Source organism: Ambystoma mexicanum, chromosome 7q (genome assembly GCF_040938575.1).
Source record: "Ambystoma mexicanum isolate Mex_15411 chromosome 7q, UKY_AmexF1_1, whole genome shotgun sequence".
In the NCBI taxonomy this organism is placed as follows: Eukaryota; Metazoa; Chordata; class Amphibia; order Caudata; family Ambystomatidae; genus Ambystoma; species Ambystoma mexicanum.
Window position 1 is genome coordinate 1,109,096,989 of NC_090941.1, and position 18,934 is coordinate 1,109,115,922.

The 18,934-nt window shown below is 48.3% G+C and overlaps 1 protein-coding gene across 3 annotated transcripts in view; it reads left to right on the forward strand.

Annotated features, from left to right (window-relative positions):
* Positions 1-18,934, forward strand: part of TRIM3 (tripartite motif containing 3) — a 551,630-nt gene that overhangs the window by 451,419 nt on the left and 81,277 nt on the right. For all 3 annotated transcript variants that reach the window (XM_069640490.1, XM_069640489.1, XM_069640491.1), the window contains exon 7: positions 9,208-9,311. In XM_069640490.1, coding sequence (XP_069496591.1) covers positions 9,208-9,311 — 104 coding nt within the window. The remainder of the gene's footprint in view (positions 1-9,207; positions 9,312-18,934) is intronic.

Consider the following 18,934-nt stretch of genomic DNA (forward strand, 5'->3'; position numbering starts at 1 on the left):
CCTTTCATAATTATCTGGCGAGAGTCTGTGGATTGCCCAACATGTTTCAGCCGCAGATTTGAGGAAGGACTTTCGTCAGGGCTGATGTTATTGTTGGAATGGTACATTTGTTTACAGAGGTAAATAGGTGTTCAGCTAATCTCTCTTTTTTATCCCAGCCCCTGTTCCTTTTACATAATTTGGGGATGAGGGCAGCAATTGTTTGTGTCTTGCTCTGGCTCCTTTATCAAGTGAGCTGTGGGGGTCCCCTTTTGGACAATTCTGTGCCTTGAGAACCTGCTGTGACAGATTCCTGGAGTGGGACCCCTTATGAGAAATTGATTCTGCATGGTGCAAGATTGATCAGTATAGTATTATTTAATTATCGTTGTTCAGTCTTGAAATGCTCCATGTACCTGCAGTGAATCCTGGTGACCCTTGGCTTGCTCACAAATGATAATCTTGCACAAGTGCTAGGAATCTGGGGCAAGTTCACTGCGTATCCTGCGATTCAATGTAGATCCCTGGGAAGATGAGGCATCTCCGCTGCCAGGTGGCTTGCATGCGTGCAAACCCTTTGTTGAATGACAGCTGTTATGACACAAAGGTTCATGCCCATTGGGGGACATTTGGGTGCTGCTGCATTAAAGCTTGCACTCTGCTGCACTGAAGCTTGCGTGCTGCTGCATTAAAACTTGCACTGCTGCATTAAAACTTGCACGCTGCGGCATTAAAGATTGCGCTGCTGCATTAAAGCTTGAACACTGCTTCGTTAAAGCTTGCACACTGCTGCTTTAGTGCTTGCGCGCTGCTGCATTAAAGTTTGTGCCACGGCATTAAAGCTTGCACACTGCTTCATTAAAGCTTGTGCGCTGCTGCATTGAAGCTTGCAGTGCTACATTGAAGCTTGCACTTCGGCATTAAAGCTTGCGCTGCTGCATTAAAGCTTGCCTTCGCTTTTGTCTCGATAGACAGTAAGCACTTAGAGCTCTGGTGGATATCCATGGTGGGTCCTCAAGCTTCCTCTCACCCATTCTTCCACCCATTCACATTTAGGGGAAAGGTGTACCCGTTTGTAAACTTAAAGGCCATTGCGCCCCTTGTGCTGGACCCTTGTAATCCCCCCCCCCCCTCACCCCCACAGTACCCATGCACAGTCATCATTGTGTGCTAAGGGCCATTCTCCCTAGAGCAACCCCCCTCTTCCTGCTTTGAGGTGAGGGCATGTCCATTCTCGCCTAGAATGTCCCCCGATTGACTGAGTGCTGGTAGAAATGCACGACTCTGGGCCAGTTTATGGTGTTACCTGGTGGCCACCGCACAGAGTGGGGGTTCTCTGGACTCCGAGACATCCATGAAGGCACTTCGGGGGTGCGGAGCCCCAGCCATTCACCAGTCGTTAAAATCCAGTCTTGTATTTGGCAAATAGTTCAATCCACCGAACACAAAAGCTAAATTGGACAATTTTGAAACACGTGATCAAGGTTTTCATAATGTAGTCAAAAGCACTTCAAATGTTACAATTATTTGCGTACGTCACTTTTCATTTAATCTATGGCAACCCTAAAGGGACACACTAGAACCAAAACATGTGTTGGGTGGATTGTCACAGACGTTGCTGTATCAATCTTCCACACCACGGGGTTTCTACACCTGTCTGCACCATCGTTTTTTCAGCCCTCTATGCGCCATTACAGTTCGGGCTGGACTGCCCCTTTTGGGGTGGGGCCAAGCCTGATTTGCATAAGGTCTTGCCTTCTGTAATGTTTTGCCATGCTGAAGATCGATGGTCTGGAGGGTCGCCTAGATCAATGCTAGAGGTTAAGATTCATTTGAAATCTTTCAGCCATCACATCTTTTTGTGAACCCTAAGGGGAGGCAAATTAGAGGGACAAAAGAAAATATTCCCATTTCCAATAAAACCGTCCTGAAGGCCGGATTCGGATTCGTAGAAGCGTTTTATAACGGCGCAGTCCCATAGGAAAACACTCTGTGAATCAGGCCTGAAGTGTTTGTGCGACAGCTTTTCAACTCCAGAGGAAGGTGGGGCACAACCTCTTCCTACCAGGAACGGACTAAGTTACTGCAGTGGGGGAGGGGAGTGTATTAAGCGCAAGCCTCCTCACAGCTCGGATCTTTGGTCTCCTGCCGTAATGCCCATGAAGTGGGTATCTGCAAAGAGTGTCAGCCCCCAGCAGCCCTGCCTCTGCCTGTGCTCTTCCTGCCCAGGTTAAAGGCTTCAGTCTCTGGGCTCTAGAGACTCCTGCCTGTGCTCTCCCTGCCCAGGTTATCTTCTCTGCAAAGGCTTCAGTCTCTGAGCACCATAGCCTCTGGCCTGTGCCCTCCCTGCCCAGGTTATCTTCTCTGAAAAGACTTCAGTCCCTGGGCTCTTTAGTCTCCTGTTTGTGCTCTCCCTGCCCAGGTTTTTTATCTGCCAAGGCTTCAGTCTCTGGGGTTTATAGTCTCCTGTCTGTGCTCTCCCTGCTCAGGGTATCTTCTCTGCAAAGGTTTCAGTCTCTTGGATTTATAGTCTCCTGTCTGTGCTCTCCCTACTCAGGTTGTCTTCTCTGCAAAGGCTTCGGTCTCTAGGGTTTATGGTCTCCGGCCTGTGCTCTCCCTGCCCAGGTTATCATCTCTGCAAAGGCTTCAGTCACTAGGGTTTGTAGTCGCCTGCCTGTGATCCCCATGGCCAGTTTTTTTTTTTAAAGGCTCCCGTCTCCGAGCTCTATAGTCTCCTGCCTGTGCTCTCCCTGTTCAGATTATCTTGTCTGCAAAGGCTTCAGTCTCTGGGGCCTGTAGCCACCTGCCCGTGCTCTCCCTGTCCATGCATTTTTGTCTGCAAAAGCTTCAGATTCTGGGTGTTCTAGTCTTCTGCCTGTGCTCTTCCTGCCCAGGTTATCATCTGTGCAAAGGCTTCAGTCTCTGGGCTCCATAGGCTCCTGCCTGTGCTCTCCTTGCCCAAGTTATCTTCTCTGCAAAGCCTTGAGTCTCTGGGATGTATAGCCTCCTGCCTGTGCTCTCCCTGCTCAGGTTATCTTCCCTGCAAAGGCTACAGTCTCTGGGCTCTAAAGTCTCCTGATAACAAGGGGGGGTCCTGGGAGACTCTCTGCCAGACATGAGTCCTGGTTACAAGAGCCTTACCCAGAGTCTTTAGCTCACTATCTTTCACAGAGAAGAAATATCCCAAACATATCAGTCTTTGTCCTGCCCTGGGGCAGTCCAGCACCGAAATGCTAGGCAATTCTCCTCTGAACAAGAGTACCAACAGCAACCCCAGACACGTGTTTCGGTCTGGTTGAACCCCATCAGTAGGGTGTAGCTGTGCCTCTCTAAGAATAGTGAGCAAGGGGTCCACGTCTGGATTCCCCTAGTAACTTAGGGTGAGACCCAAAGTTACTTGAAATATGCAGATAGCAAGGGGGGTCCTAAAGTCTCCTGCTTGTGCTCTCCCTGCCCAGGTTATCTTCTCTGCAAGGCTTCAGTGTCTAGGCTCTATATTGTCCTTCCTGTTGTGACAAATCCCAGGACGTCATTGCTGCTTCCATAGGGAGAGCCCCTTCCCAAGAGGTCAGGCTGCTACCCAATAGTCCCCCTTGGGGTGGTGCTCAGTGGGTGCATCTCATGGGTGGGGAGAACCCCTTTGGGACCAGTGACCACTATTGTGGGAGAAGGTGGTATCCATCTAAAACCTACACCTCTCCTTCACCCCTACTCTCTTCACCCCTAGCCTCCTATCCTATATACTTCTATAGGATGTACGAACTAAAAGGGACTAAGACGAGGGAGAGTAGGGATGACTATATCATGAAGATCCAAATCCAGGAACTGTGACGAGGAGGAGGCATGGATCCGCATGGATCACTCAGTTAAACCAATCTGGGTGGTCTAGTCTTCAGCCACAGACTTGACCAGATATGAATATTAGAAACCGATAACGGACTCACCCAAATGTCAGATGCTCTGGAGAGGAACAACGAAGGACCGGTGCTCCGCAAAGAAAGCAGCAAGAGCAGACCTAGATGCAGAGACGCTGCAGTGGCGGTCTGCACCGGACACACAGAGCGAACTGAGAGGCTGGCTGGGAAAAGCGCTGACGAGGACCAGAAGCTGCGGAACCACTGCGACAAGCTGAGAGTAGTCGCAGAGCGCCGGTGATCCAACGGAAGACCCGTGGAAGTCGGTGACCGTCCTAGGGCTACAGCTTGGACCATAAAGGTATTTGGGAGGCTGAGCCTATGGTTGGTGGTCCCCAAAAGGTAGAGAAAACCCTAAAACCAGAAGAGTGTGGAAAATGGGGGACAGAGGATAACCGCTACGGGACACTAAGAGAAACATTATCACGATACTGTAACGAGAGGACTATGGTCTAGGACCCCTACAAGAAAAGATCATATCAAGTAATAAGAATATTCAATCTTCCTCGTGACAGTACTTGGAGAGAGATGGCGGCCCAGGGCTGTTAAATCAGAAGGGAGGAGGTTAAAAGAACTGTGGGAATAAGACATAAGAATGCAGTACTTGGCAGGCAAGTAAACCAAGTCTGTGTTTGGTACTAAGGGACCTTGAAGAAAAGGGAACCAGGTCTGCCAGTCAGGGAAAAGGACCCACCCGAGCTTGGAGAAGTATCGACATTCCTCCTCTTCTTCATTGCAGTACCTGGGAGAAGGAAACCAGGACTCTCAGGGACCCACCACAGCTTGGAGAAGTATCCAGGCTACTCTTCTTCATCACAGTGCCTGGTTGAGGGAAACCCAGACTGCCAACTAGGGTCAGGGACCCACCGCAGCTTGGAAGAGCATCCAGCCCACTCTTCTTCGTCGCAGTGCCTGGTATCACAAAACCAGAACTGCCAACCGGTGTGAGGAACCCATCACAGCCTGGAGGAGTATTCAAGCTACTCCTTTGTTGCCATGCATGGATGGTAGAAGAAAACCAGGACTGCCAACCAGGGTCAGGGACCTACCACAGCTTGGAGGAGCATGCATGCCACTCTTCTTCGTCGCAGTGCCTGGTAGAAGGAAACCAGAACTGCCAACCGGGGTGAGGAACCCATAACAGTCTGTTGGAGTATTCAAGCTACTCCAGTTGCCGTGCATGGTAGAAGGAAACTAGGTCTGCCAATCAGGGTCTGGGACCCCAAAGACCGAGAAAGAGACCAGGAAGGGCTGGTTAAAGAAAGGGAGACATTCCCTCCCGGCAGTCCAGGAACTGTACGAGAACCCTGAGGCAGGCTGGGAAGGGAGACATTCTGCCCAATACTTAAAGAAACTTGTAAACCAAGAACTGCCGTTGTGTCCATGGGAAGAGTAATTCCTCTGGACTAAGAAGATCTCCTTTCATTTAGTTTAACATAGAGCTGGGATTCTGAGATAGGGCAGTGGACTTTCTTTTTGGACATCTGCATATAATTACATAGAAACGCACTCTTTCCCATGGGACTCGCTTCATGCACTGCATGGAGTCGGACTCATTCCTGCCTAACCGGCTTCATGCACTTACTGTCTCCCTCATTCCTACATGATTGATGCATATAATTACATAGAGACTCACTCATTCCCATGGGGCTCGCATAATGCACTGCGTTGAGTCTCACTCATTCCTACATGACTGGCCTCATAAACTTACATGCAGACCCCCTAATTCCTACCTGATTGTTGCCTGTAAATACATAGAGACTCACTCATTTCCATGGGACTCGCCTCATGCACTGCATGGGGTGGGACTCATTCCTACATGATTAGCCTCATACACTTACCCGCAGTCTCCCTCATTTCTACCTGATGGCTGCCTATAATTACATAGAGGCTCACTCATTCCCACGGGGCTCGCCTCATGCACGGCATGGAGTCATACTCATACTTACATAACGGGCCTCATACACTTACCAGCAGTCTCCCTCATTTCTACCTTATGGCAGCCTATAATTTCATAGAGACTCCCTCATCCCCATGGGACTCTCCTCATGCACTGATTGAAGTCAGATTCCTTCCTACATATATATATATATTTTTAAGATTACTACCATGGCCACCAATAAGCTGCCCATCCAAGCAATCTCTGCCTTATTTCCACCCAATGCGCACCGTGAGCTCCCAGTCCTGCTTCCCAACATCCCCCTCCAGTCCCGCCTCCCGCGACCTCCCCCCGGCTTCCATTGGTTACTGCACATGTTGTGCTCAAGGGCCTACTCCCTCTGCACACGCGCTTCCTGAGCCATTACCACCATGGCCATTAGGTGAGCACTGTGCCCAGGCTGCCCATCCAAGCAATCTCTGCCTTATTTCCACCCAATGCGCCCGTGAGCTCCCAATCCTGCTTCCCAACGTCCCCCTCCTGTCCCGTGACCTCCCCCGGCTTCCATTGGTTACTGCACATGTTGTGCTCAAGGGCCTACTCCCTCTCCACACGCGCTTCCTGAGCCATTACCACCATGGCCATCAGGTAAGCGCTGTGCCCCGGCTGCCCATCCAAGCAATCTCTGCCTTATCTCCACCCCAATGCGCCGTGAGCTCCCAGTGCTGCTTCCCAACGCCCCTCTCCAGTCCCGCCCCCCGCGACCTCCCCCCGGCTTCCATTGGTTACTGCACATGTTGTGCTTAAGGGCCTACTCCCTCTGCACACACGCTTCCTGAGCCATTACCACCATGGCCAGAGGAGCACGGTGACCAGCAAGGCCCTTCCAGGAGCGCCTTGCTTTTTTTATTTTTATTTTTTTTAATCTTGCAGGCCCCAAGGCCTTTTCTGATCCCCCAGCAGCCCGCTCCCTCCCCGCACCCTCTTCCTACTATCCCTTTCGTCCCTCCTCCCGACCCGCCCAGGCCCGTTCTCATTGGTCCTCTCACCCTTCATCACTGGTCCTTCCAGGGCAGCCCTCTGCCCGTGCAGCCCTCGGCTAAGGGCCCCAAGGCCAAGGGCAGCTCCAACAGAGGCGGCTCCAGGAAGTGTCTGCAGGTGTCCACAGGGGAAGCCAAGGAAGCCAGCAGACGCCAACAAAACGTGAGTGTGGCATGGGTGGGGTGTAGAGCAATTACTCTACTCCAGAAAGCCCCTATCACTCTACCTTACCTTCCATAGCGTAGACTGCCATAGGCTTAGACAATACACACTTAGGAAGACTTGTGACCACTGTAAATGGATTGTAAATGTTGCCTTGTGATGCATATTAACTTACTTGCCAATTTTAGCTAGTGCCGCACCTGTAGGGAACTGAACTTTAGCTTCAGATAGAAATCGCATCTAGATAGAAATATGATTGTTAGCATGGTCCACACTAGTATCAAATTCTGAACTTTAGCTGGCGTCGCATCTAGATAGAAATGTGATTCTTAGCATGCACCTCACTTAGAATTATGAACCTAGCTTGCGTCGAATCTAGATAGAAATGTGACTGTTAGCGTCATTCTGAACCCTAGCTTGCGCCGCATCTAGATAGAAATGTGAACTTCAGCATGCACCGCACCTAGATGGAATCCCATAATTGCAAGGACAGCAATGCCAACTAACCAACCTACTAACAATTCCATCCCTCTGCATACACCTCTCAAACTCTAACCAAACACAACCACAAGCATTAAACGCAGCAATCCGCACGAACTTCACAACAATGCAACAACAAAACAAACCACACACAGACTTGCACAACAGCACGCAACGACTATCGACAGTAAAACAGCCCAAGCCCAGCCAACGGACCCACCGGGCTGAGGCTGCCAACAGCACATCACTGCACTCTTGCACTTTTCCAGTTTATTCCCACTAACCCACCCCCTCTCCTCCCCTTTTTCAGAGCTTCCAGAGCGCCAGGGGACCACTTCGGTGGTGAGAGTGCACGGTACAAATGTCCTTTAACATTAACATCTTGACTCATTAGCAATATTGGTTGAGGCAGGGAAACCACTCTTAGGGTTGTCTTTTCGTTTTTACTTTTAATAAAGGTTTATGCCAACCACAATGACCCCTCCGTGTCAGAGTCTTCCTTCTGCCCCCTTACACTATGCTCTCCCTGCCCAGGTGAAATGCAAAGTGTTGCAGTCTCCAGCCTCTGTGGGCTCCGCCTGTGCCCACGTCCCCTGCCCACGTGATCTCCAGAGGGTTGCAGTCACCAGCCTCCATTGGCTCCGCCTGTGTCCTCACTGCGCCCTCACTACCCTGGAGATTTGCACAGTGCTTCAGTTCCCACACTGGCTTTAACAAATCTATGTGATCACTGCGCCGCCCGTAATTCCACCAACAAAAATGTCAACGACCATTAAGGTGTGGCGCAGTGATAAAATAGATCACTGTGGCCCACATCCTCCTACCCTTCTCCCCCTCCCCCACCGCCCCCCGGCCACTTACCTTAACGGCGGCACACATGGAAGTGTGCCGACGACTTCCCTCGATCACAGCGGTGTCAGTTCCCACCCACTTACGTGGGTCAGCGCTAGCGCAGCACGGTCCGTTTTTTCTTTTTTTTTTCTTAAAACGTTCTTGTCCCCCACTCTCCATTTAGCAGAAAAGGGGGACGTCCCTGCAACCCCCAGCCCCCATTACCACGACTAAGAGGAGCAGGCGACACCCCCGCACCCCTGCGTCCCTTAGTCGCAGTAATGGGGGTCCGCATTTTTTACTGCGCAAAGGCGCAGTTTCGTAGCAGGCGACATAGTGTTGTCGTAGTAATGGTACGGTTCCCTTTTACACTTCTCGCGTGTTGTTCCCGGTGACGAAATTGGAGAGGTTGTTAAAAAAAAAAAATTAAAAAAATTGGAATATGTCCTTCATAGAAACCACAAAGTATCTAGAAACAAACTGTAGTGTGTGTGGCCATCTGACCCTCCGAACTCTGCATGCCTGCACTGCACACACTGGACTTAGTACTGTAATTGAACAGCTACTCGCAGGAGCGGAGTATTATTTATTTCATGTCCAATGCTGCCATCGTGCGGCGTGTTAATGTACTGTCTCGTCAAACGTAAGGAATGCTTTAAATGGTTTTATGCTTATCAGACGCCCGCCACATGTGCAGCCTTTTTAATGTCAGAACAATTAAATGGTTGAATGTGCTTTGTCATAAATGACACATTTTTAAAAGTAGAAGTGAACACAAACATAGGCCAGGTATTAGTCGAGTACATGTATGGAGTTGTGTCTTTTGTAGATAATGTGTTGGCGCAGCACGTGGGAGGGGTGGGCGGGGGGCATGTGCGCCCCAGTGGGATATCATTTACAAGGCTCTCTTCCCTCCATCAGGTTCCCGTGGACGGGAGAAGGGCGAGTTCACCAACCTGCAGGGCATCTCCACGTCGGGGACCAACCGCATTGTGGTGGCAGACAGCAACAACCAGTGCATACAGGTGAGCAGGCCCTGCGCGCGGTGCATGATGGGAGCAGGGGCGAATTTTCCCGCGCCCCACTGGGTCAGGGGAGGGTGGCCCCGCGCGCGGTGCATAATGGGAGCAGAGGCGAACTGTCCCGCGCCCCACTGGGTCAGAGGAGGGTGGCACAGGGCGTGCGGTGCATGACGGGAGCAGAAGCGGACTGTCCCGCGCCCCACTGGGTCAGGGGAGGTTGGCCCCGCGCGTGGTGCATGATGGGAGCAGAGGCGAACTGTCCCGCGCCCCACTGGGTCAGGGGAGGTTGGCCCCGCGCGTGGTGCATGATGGGAGCAGAGGCGAACTGTCCCGCGCCCCACTGGGTCAGGGGAGGTTGGCCTCGCGCGTGGTGCATGATGGGAGCAGAGGCGAACTGTCCCGCGCCCCACTGGGTCAGGGGAGGTTGGCCCCGCGCGTGGTGCATGATGGGAGCAGAGGCGAACTGTCCCGCGCCCCACTGGGTCAGGGGAGGTTGGCCTCGCGCGTGGTGCATGATGGGAGCAGAGGCAAACTGTCCTGCGCCCCACTGGGTCAGGAGAGGGTGGCAGAGGGCGTGTGGTGCATGACGGGAGCAGAGGCGAACTGTCCCGCGCCCCACTGGGTCAGGGGAGGGTGGCCTCACGCGCGGTGCATGATGGGAGCAGAGGCGAACTGTCCCGCGCCCCACTGGGTCAGGGGAGGGTAGCCTCGCACTTGGTGCATGATGTGAGCAGAGGCGAACTGTCCCATGCCGCACTGGGTCAGGGGAGGGTGGCCCCGTGCACGGTGCATGATGGGAGTAGAGGCGAACTGTCTGGCGCCCCACTGGGTCAGGGGAGGGTGGCCCAGCGCGCGCAGTGCATGAAGGGAGCAGAGGCGAACTGTCTCGCGCCCCACTGGGTCAGGGGAGGGTGGCGCGGGGTGCATGACGGGAGCAGAGGCAAACTGCCCCGCGCTCCACTGGGTCAGGGGAGGGTGGCACAGGGCGCGCGCCGCATGATGGGAGCAGAGGCGAACTGTCCCCCGCCCCACTGGGTCAGGGAAGGGTGGCACAGGGCGCGCGGTGCATGAAGGGAGCAGAGGCGAACTGTCCCGCGCCCCACTGGGTCAGGGGAGGGTGGCCCAGGGCGCGCAGTGCATGACGGGAGCAGAGGCGAACTGCACCGCGCCCCACTGGGTCAGGGGAGGGTGGCCCAGGGCATGCGGCACATGACGGGAGCAGAGGCGATCTGCCCCGTGCCCCACTGGGTCAGCGGAGGGTGGCCCAGGGCACGTGGCGCATGACGGGAGCAGAGGCAAACTGCCCCGCGCCCCACTGGGTCAGGGGAGGGTGGCACATGGCGCGCGGTGCATGACGGGAGCAGAGGCGAACTGCCCCGCGCCCCCCTGGGTCAGGGGAGGGTGGCCCAGGGCGCCCGGTGCATGATGGGAGCAGAGGCGAACTGCCCCGCGCCCTACTGGGACAGCGGAGGGTGGCACAGTCCTGCAGTCACGCATGCTTATAGAAATGCGGTCACTCGGAAGCAGAGCTTAATTTGTGGGGGTGTTTTTTAGCCCCAGAATGTATTGTCCCAGACAGATTATGAAGTGGTTTGTTAGTCAGCCACAATGAGCAGGTGCGAGCTGTTGTGTGTAACCCCCAAATATGTCGACACTGTGGGGAGCAGCTATGGGTGGTGGCAGCAGTGGGGCCCACCCGCAGTGTCACAGGAGCGCTAGAAAATATTTGGGCCCCGACACTTTTACAAATCAAGCACTGCTCGGAAGCAACCTTCTTTTTGGATAAATGAAGGGTTAAAGTGTGCCATTGGAGTAGCGCTGGTGTATTGGTGACATGTCACGGGAGCGGGGTGCTTATAGCTGTGTATTCCCCGAATGGCCTTGTTGACCGGCTTCTGTGGGGGTGTTGAAACTCCAAGGGCCACAGGCAGCTGCGTGCCTGCCTCACAGACACTATTTTATAATGAATTAGCATAATGTTACATTGCACCCTCCCACTGCACCCTCCCTTCATCCTGTGGGTACGCAAGCATGTCATTCTTCTTATTTTGTAATTTTGTATAGTAAACACCTTTTATCATTTTCAAAAAACAGCATAATATTGAATTTAAACATAGGCTTAGAAGCAGTTGGTCCATTTTACAGGGAATCGAGTGAAAGCCTCGTAAGAACTCGCACAAATAATTGCCTATTCACTCCTCTGACATTGCTTGGCCCATGACTAGCATGAACTACCAAGCCCATGCCTCGTCATCAAACAGAATCTAAAAAAAGAAATAAATAATTCATTTAAAAAACGAAAAACGAACAACCACACTAGTCACACACCCACAAACCAAACACCCACTTACATAATCCCACCAGGCCTAAACCCGTCTCGTTTTCAAGTCATGAACACCAACTTCAACCATACAGCTTGTATGCCCATTCTTTTTTGCATAGACTTGCATAATAGCCTGGCACTTAAGGGGTTAAACGGCCCTCACATCTCCAGATAATCGCCTTCACGTTTCTACTTTCGCATCATGATTTTCTCATAGCTTGCCAAAGTTTGCAAATCCAGCACTCATCTGTCCACCAATGGTTTCTTCCTAGTTTTCCAAACCCTAACAATTGACTTTGCAGCCAGTACCACTACCTTTATCAATCCAAAAGCCATGACTCTTAGATATATTGCACCTCCCTGACCCTGCAAGCAAAATCGCAGCACATGATGACCTAGGAATGCCGTCCCCAAGATCGCACCCAATCTGTCAAGAACCCCTCCCCAAAAGTCAGCCACTCAAGGGCATCCCCACAACATATGTAGCAACATGTCACGCCTTTGACCACAACCCCAACAGTTGGCATGCCCAGCTGAAATATTAACTCCGGAGTCCAATATAGACGAAACAAGATCTTCTGACGGATGAACCGCTGATCTAAGTCCATCTTAGACCTTACTCCCACTGGCGACAGGTAATCCCATTCCTTAAAACCGATTTCCCTGCCCAATTCTTTCGTCCAAGCTTGCTGCAACTTTTCCCAGGAGGCGGCATAGGAAGCGTCCAGAGTTATCATTTTTATACCGTCTGTGGAGGTGAATCAAACAAACTACACGCCCGTGGCCTTCAGTAGTTCATGTAACATATCTTGCCTCTGCAATATAAGTTCACCCAACTCTGCATATCTCCTAAACTCCCTCTGACCCGGGCCAAAATCTGCTCTTAGCCCGTTAAAGAGGACAATTTTCCCATCACTCCGCACAAAACCCACCTCTCCACCCGGCTTTGCCAGCATTTGACCTTGTTCCCTATCTGTAGGGTAGTGTTATTTCATAATGAGGCTCTGTAAGGAATCAGTATGTTTTCACTACAACCAATCCGCCAAGAAACAAGACCTTCTCTATTTGCCTCAGTAGTGTGTAGTTTTGTTGCCAAATTAGGCATCTTCCCCATTGAATACACCTCCCCCAGTTTATACGGCAAAACGCTCTCTTTCAATGGATAGTCAAAGTGGTATTGAATCAACCCTCTCAGTGACAGAGAGTGGATTTTTTCAACAGAAATCCCCTGTGATTACTTTCAAGAATAGGGTATCCAAATCCTGCTTCACACATCGGGCAAACCAAAATATACCTTGGTATCCTCAGTCTCTTTTGGGCCCCGACAAAAAGGTCTGGAACACTTTGTCAATGTGTTTGATAGCTTTTTAGGAAACTTCAGAAGGAAGTGTCTGGATGACGTATAGAACCTTGGGCAACAACACCATTTTAATTGCGTTAATCTTCATCCAGATATTGAGTATCAAGCGATCCCATTTCCGCACGTCTCTTCCAAGCGTTTCTATCAATTTATCCACATTGCTTTCAACGATCTATCTATCTATCTATTATTGTTTTTGTATAGCGCAAAATAACCCATAGGCCTCAGAGCGCTCACACAGACGAACAACAGAGAACAACAACAATCCTTATTAGATCCCGAACTGAATGGATTCCCAAGTACCTTAAACTTGTGTCTGCCCACTGGCAATTCCACAAAACCAGATCTCCTCGTGAACACTGCGATCCAATTGGAAAAATTACTGATTATTTCTCCCAGTTAATCTTGTGACCTGACAAAAGACCAACCTCCTCAAATATTTCCTTTAACCGGTATACCCCCTCATTCGGGTTTGCCAATATCACAGTCATGTCGTCAGCGTAACATAAAACCTTAAAACCTTAAGTTCGCCTCTGCCTACCTGACGACTCGGGACTTGTCTAATGTAAGCCACCAAAGGATCTATTGACAAGTTGAAAAGGAACGGCAAAAGTGGGCATCCCTGCCTGGTGCCCCTTGATAACTGAAAGGAAGTCGACAGTTCTCCATTAAACCAAACCCTTGCACCAGCTGACGAGTGCAAACCACTAATTGCTTTGAAACAGGTAGCCGGGAAGCCCATTTTATTCAATGTGAAATCTAAATGTCCAATTAACCCGATCAAATGCTTTTTCTGCACCCATACAAATTGGCAGCATCTTTTCCACCTCATTGTTTGGGAGCCCCCTGATGTCTAGAATTGTCCTAACATTATCATAACCGTGCCTCTCTCGCATGAACCTGACCTGGGATCCGTGTATCAGACCACCAATCCATTTATCTAATGTATTTGTTAATACCCTGGTAAAAATCTTGACCACTACGTTGAGCAATTAAATTGGCCTATAATTACTACATTTTGAATGATCTTTGCCCGCTTTTGGGATTAATAAGATCATTGCCTCCCTTATAGATTGACACAATATTCCCTCTGCCAAGATGTGTTTAAATAGCGCACGTAAGATCGGTGTAAAATAGGGACCGCGTGCTCTAGAGAACTCAACCATCAGTCCATCAAAGCCAGGAGATGTACCTGTATTCAGCTGGCTGATGGCAAGTAAAATCTCGTCTTGTCTAATCTGCTGATCCAAAACTACTGCATTGTCGGCACTCAATTCTGGAAGTTCAATTTTATTGAAAAACCCCTGAAGTTCAGACTCCAGTGAGGAAATGGTTTCAGTATATAAGGACTCGCACATTCCTCTCCTAACTACTACACCCCATGGCCATCTTCTGCTCTATGAACCTACAACCTTTCAATCATGCCTTTAAGCTTGTTAGCCAGGAGACGTCCACCTTGATCTCCCCCTCCCAGTATTTCTGTCTCATATAAATCATTCCCTTCTCTGCTTGTATATCTATCTCACATTTGAGTGCCTCCGTTGCCCTGTCCTGTCGTATCTTATACTCCAAATTCCTTGTTGCCTGGTATTTGCATTGCAACACACCAAGGGTGCTCTCCAAATTTTTCAAGTTGCTTAAACCTGACTTTCTCGCACTAGACGTCGCATTCATTAGTTCCCCACACACAGTCCCCTTTACACTGTCCCATACCACCAGCAAGTCCGCAGAGCTTATATTTTCCTCAAAGAACAATTTTATAAAACTCTCCATATGTTTCAAGGTTTCCTGATCTTATAATATAAAGGACTTTAGTCGCCATCTGGTGAAGGACATCCCAGAACCACCTGTGTTCCCTTCTAGTTTAATCATTGAATGATCTGAAAGTATCAGAAGTAATAAAATAATCAATTCTCGAGTAAGACTCATGTACAGGTGGAACAAAAGTGTATTCTCTTCCCCCAAGCGTCCACTAAGTCAAACTTATGCAACATTCTACCAAACTCTTTGCTAGCCCCTGTCGCAGAATATCTGCAAGTCGCTGAGCGGTCTAATCTATAATCCAGAACACAATTGAAATCGCCCCCTAAAATAATGTACTCTCCATGCTTGTCACACAAGGAGGAAAGAGTAGCGAAAAACATTCCTCTCGCTGAACATGGTCCGTAAATTGACCCAACCGTGAAGATGCTGTCCTCATAACACACATCAGCAAGGATGGCCCTGCCTTCATCATCCGTTGCCGCTTTCTCCACCTATATTCCCAATCCTTTGCGAAACAAGATCCCCACCCCTCTAGGTCTCGCCGTGTAACAGTTCAAAAACATCTTAGTGCACCTTGCATTATCCAAAAGATGTTTGGACTTATCCAGCATGTGAGTCTGCTGCAAAAAGGCAATATCGGCTCTGGCCCGCCATATTCGTGATACCATTGTTTTCCTCTTTTTTGGGCAATTCGGCCCCTTAACGTTCCATGTGCAGAGTGTCGGTCTATCCATCAGAGCGCACTGCCTCCTAGCTTGTTTTTAGCAAGCAATGTAACTGCCAAGGGCTAGGGGCACGGTAGCTAATGTTGCACATAGGCGTTTCGGTGGAAAATACATTCTCCATATCGCAAGCTGACGAATCAGTGTGAACACATATCCTACACATGCATTCCCCCCCACACAACATTAACAAACAACACACAACACAAATAGACAATAAGCCTTCTCAATGACAGGGCCCATAACAATATAACCCCAATTGGTCTGAGCCATTCTTCCAGAGTCCCATGCCCTACTAAACTGTAGTATAGCTATTACATTAGACTCCGCACCCCCCTTCCCTCTGATACACAATAGAAGAAAAATGTAATTTGGCCCCGTGCACAGAGTGACATCCCATTAAGTTATTGACATGGTTACTTTGAATGCTTTTTTTTTTTTTTTAATGTTTAGTTTGATTTTTCAAACTTTACATTCAAGTCTATTCCGATTTATTCTTTAAAAGAATAATTTTGTTTCTTCTGAAGATTAGGACTCATTTTATGATTTCGCCCCAAAATTTCATTATTGTGATTATTAACCACTGGTCATTTCCTCTTAGAAGATTCTCCCATCTTTCTTCTGTCGTCATCACTTTACTCGAGATCCGGAAGAAACTTCTCCATATATCTCTTTTTTCTTTCAGCCTCGGACACACCATAATTAAATGAAATAATGTTTCTGGGCTTTGTGCTTCTTTACAAAATCTACACCCCACTGCGACAGTGCCAGTTTTGTCAAATGCTGCTAGGTAGTCTCTGGTTGGTAGTATATTTAAGCGAAATCTTAGAAATTGATCTTGGATTGTTTTATCAAGAAATTGGTTTAGGTATCCCGGTAGTTCGTTCAGAGCCCTTGTTTCAGTTTCACAATTTAGATACCTTTTGTAAGATTTTTGTTTCTCTATTGTTTTTATCCAGTCATTGCTTTTTAATTTTCTTTTCGCCTGTTGGGGCCTCTTAGTCAACATTTCTTCTGATATTTCTTCTTCTTGCAATTTTCTTTTAATTGATGTCGTCCATTTTTCGAGAGCTGTCGTTTGGACTGCTTTTTCTTTCTTTTTTAATATTTCAAGTGATGGAATTGGATCCTCCGATAAGATTTTTCTGTATAAGTCCATCTTTTTCCATGTAACTATGGATTCAATTGATTGCAGACCCAATTCGAATCTGATCCTTGCCACAGGAAATGATTTTGGAAGTGCCAACGTTTTCCGCCAGTATAGCCCTTCTAGAATGGACCAATTAATAAACTTCTCCTTGATTATAATGGATTCACTGGCATAAGTTATGATAGGCACTACCTTTTGCCTATATAATAACGTTATTGGCTTTGCTGAGAATGTGCCATACTTCAGATGAAAGAATCTTCCTTGTCTCGCTAAAGATATAGCCTTTTCTTTGATGTTTTCAAACCATTCTTTTTCATTGTTTGAAGGATTTATCAGGGCACCCAAATATTTCATTGATTTTGTCATTCCAATTTCATTTCCATCCAGCATGATTTTAAAGGGATGTTGTTTTTTCCGTTTCAGACTGATCAGTTTCATAGCCTTGGTTTTACACGTATTGATTTGCAGATCATTTACGTTCATATAGTCTTGTGTTTTGTTCAGAGATTCTTGCAAGCCAGATGTCGTTTTATCTAAGATGATAATATCGTCAGCATAGATAAGTGCTCGGATAGGTTCGTTATTGATTTTCGGAGGATTTGCTCTCGTGTTTTGAATACGCTCTTCAAAGTCATTAGTATAAAGGTTATAGAGACATGCAGCTAGGGGACAGCCTTGTTTCAGACCGTTCCTAGTAGAAATGGATTCTGTGACCATGCCAGCGTTTGTTAATCGGACTCGAATAGATGTATTTGAATATAGTTGAATGATTGGGTTTAAGATGTAAGCAGGACAACCCCAAGCTGTTAGTTTCTCCCAGAGCTTCTGTCTGTTTACTGAATCAAATGCCATTTTCAGGTCTATAAACACGGCATAAACTTGCTGATTTCTGATGCTTGCTTCAACCTTTATCATATTCAGTAACAGTAAGTTTACGTTTGTCCCAATCTTCGTCACAAAGCCAGTCTGTCTTTTCGCGTGTCTTCCATTTTTTGCTGCCCATATGTTTAGTTGTTTTTGTAGGTAGCTTGCAAATAGCTTTCCTAGTGGATCAAGGAGGGCTCTCGGTCTGTAGTTGTTTGGCAGCTTTCGGTCTCCTTATTTAAAGATTGGGATTATTATTGCAGTTCTCCAGGTTTTGGGGATTTCTTTACTTTTCACTATGAGTTGCAATAATTGTGAGAAGAATTTTGCCCAGTCTTCTGGTGATGATTTCAGAACTGCATTTGAGAGCCCATCCGGGCCTGGTGCTCGCAAAGAATTCAAAGCTTTGATTTTATTTATTATGTCGTCGAGCTCCCATTCAAATTTCCAATTAGATTCATCGTTTCCTCCATCAATTAACAGCTTGCTTGTTTTGTTGTTATATACTTCATGGTAATGTTTTGTGAGTCAACGTCTTGTATTAATGTTTGCTGAGTTGATTTATCATTCATCATAGACCATAGATATCTTGTGTTTTTATTTTTTAAAGCGTTCAATATTGCTTCTGCATCATGTTGTTTCATCATAGCCTTGTTTTGTTTTATAAAGTTTGAGTATCTGTGTTTTTCTTTCTTTAACTGTTTTTTGAGGTCCGGTTCATTTTTTGATTTCAAGTGACACAGTCTCTTTTGATGTTCATGCTTTTCTTGTTTGATAGTTTGATTGTAATAATGTCCATGACATTTTTTCGCCGCATGCTTTGTTTTTGTTTGTGGGTTTGAATGCATAGTTGACAAAGCATAGCACAAAATAGAAGAAGAGACCGATAAGAACGAGGTTGTGACCTTCAAGTAAAGTATACAAAACACTATAAGGACAAATGTTAATCAACAAGCGATGATTTCAATCCAAGTCACACAACTGAGAACCCATTTTTGAGCGCCGAATTCTTTCCCTCCTAGCTCCCTGAAGATCTGAGCGGAATACGGCATAGACCCTCTTGCCATTGTGCATTCTATTTGCATCACAGGAGTGCCTCATTGTTGTCCAGTGTCTCTGTTTTCAAGTGCATGTATTCACTTGCACCTGCCCATGAATACCGCCACCCCCACGCTGTACTATAATTTCAGCCTCGCCGCTGCCATACGTATTCGCCCAAGTTCAACTGTAGGTAGAATACACGGATCAGGTAAAAGTCATCACGCGCACAGTCAGCGTTGGCAATCGCAGTGGTGTGTATCAGACGCACAGTCAGCGTTGGCAATCGCAGTGGTGTATCTCACGCACAGTCAGCGTTGGCAATCGCAGTGGTGTATCCCACGCACAGTCAGCAATAGTAACAGTGGGAATTTGTAAAGGCCAGTGTCAAGCATTTCCAGCCTT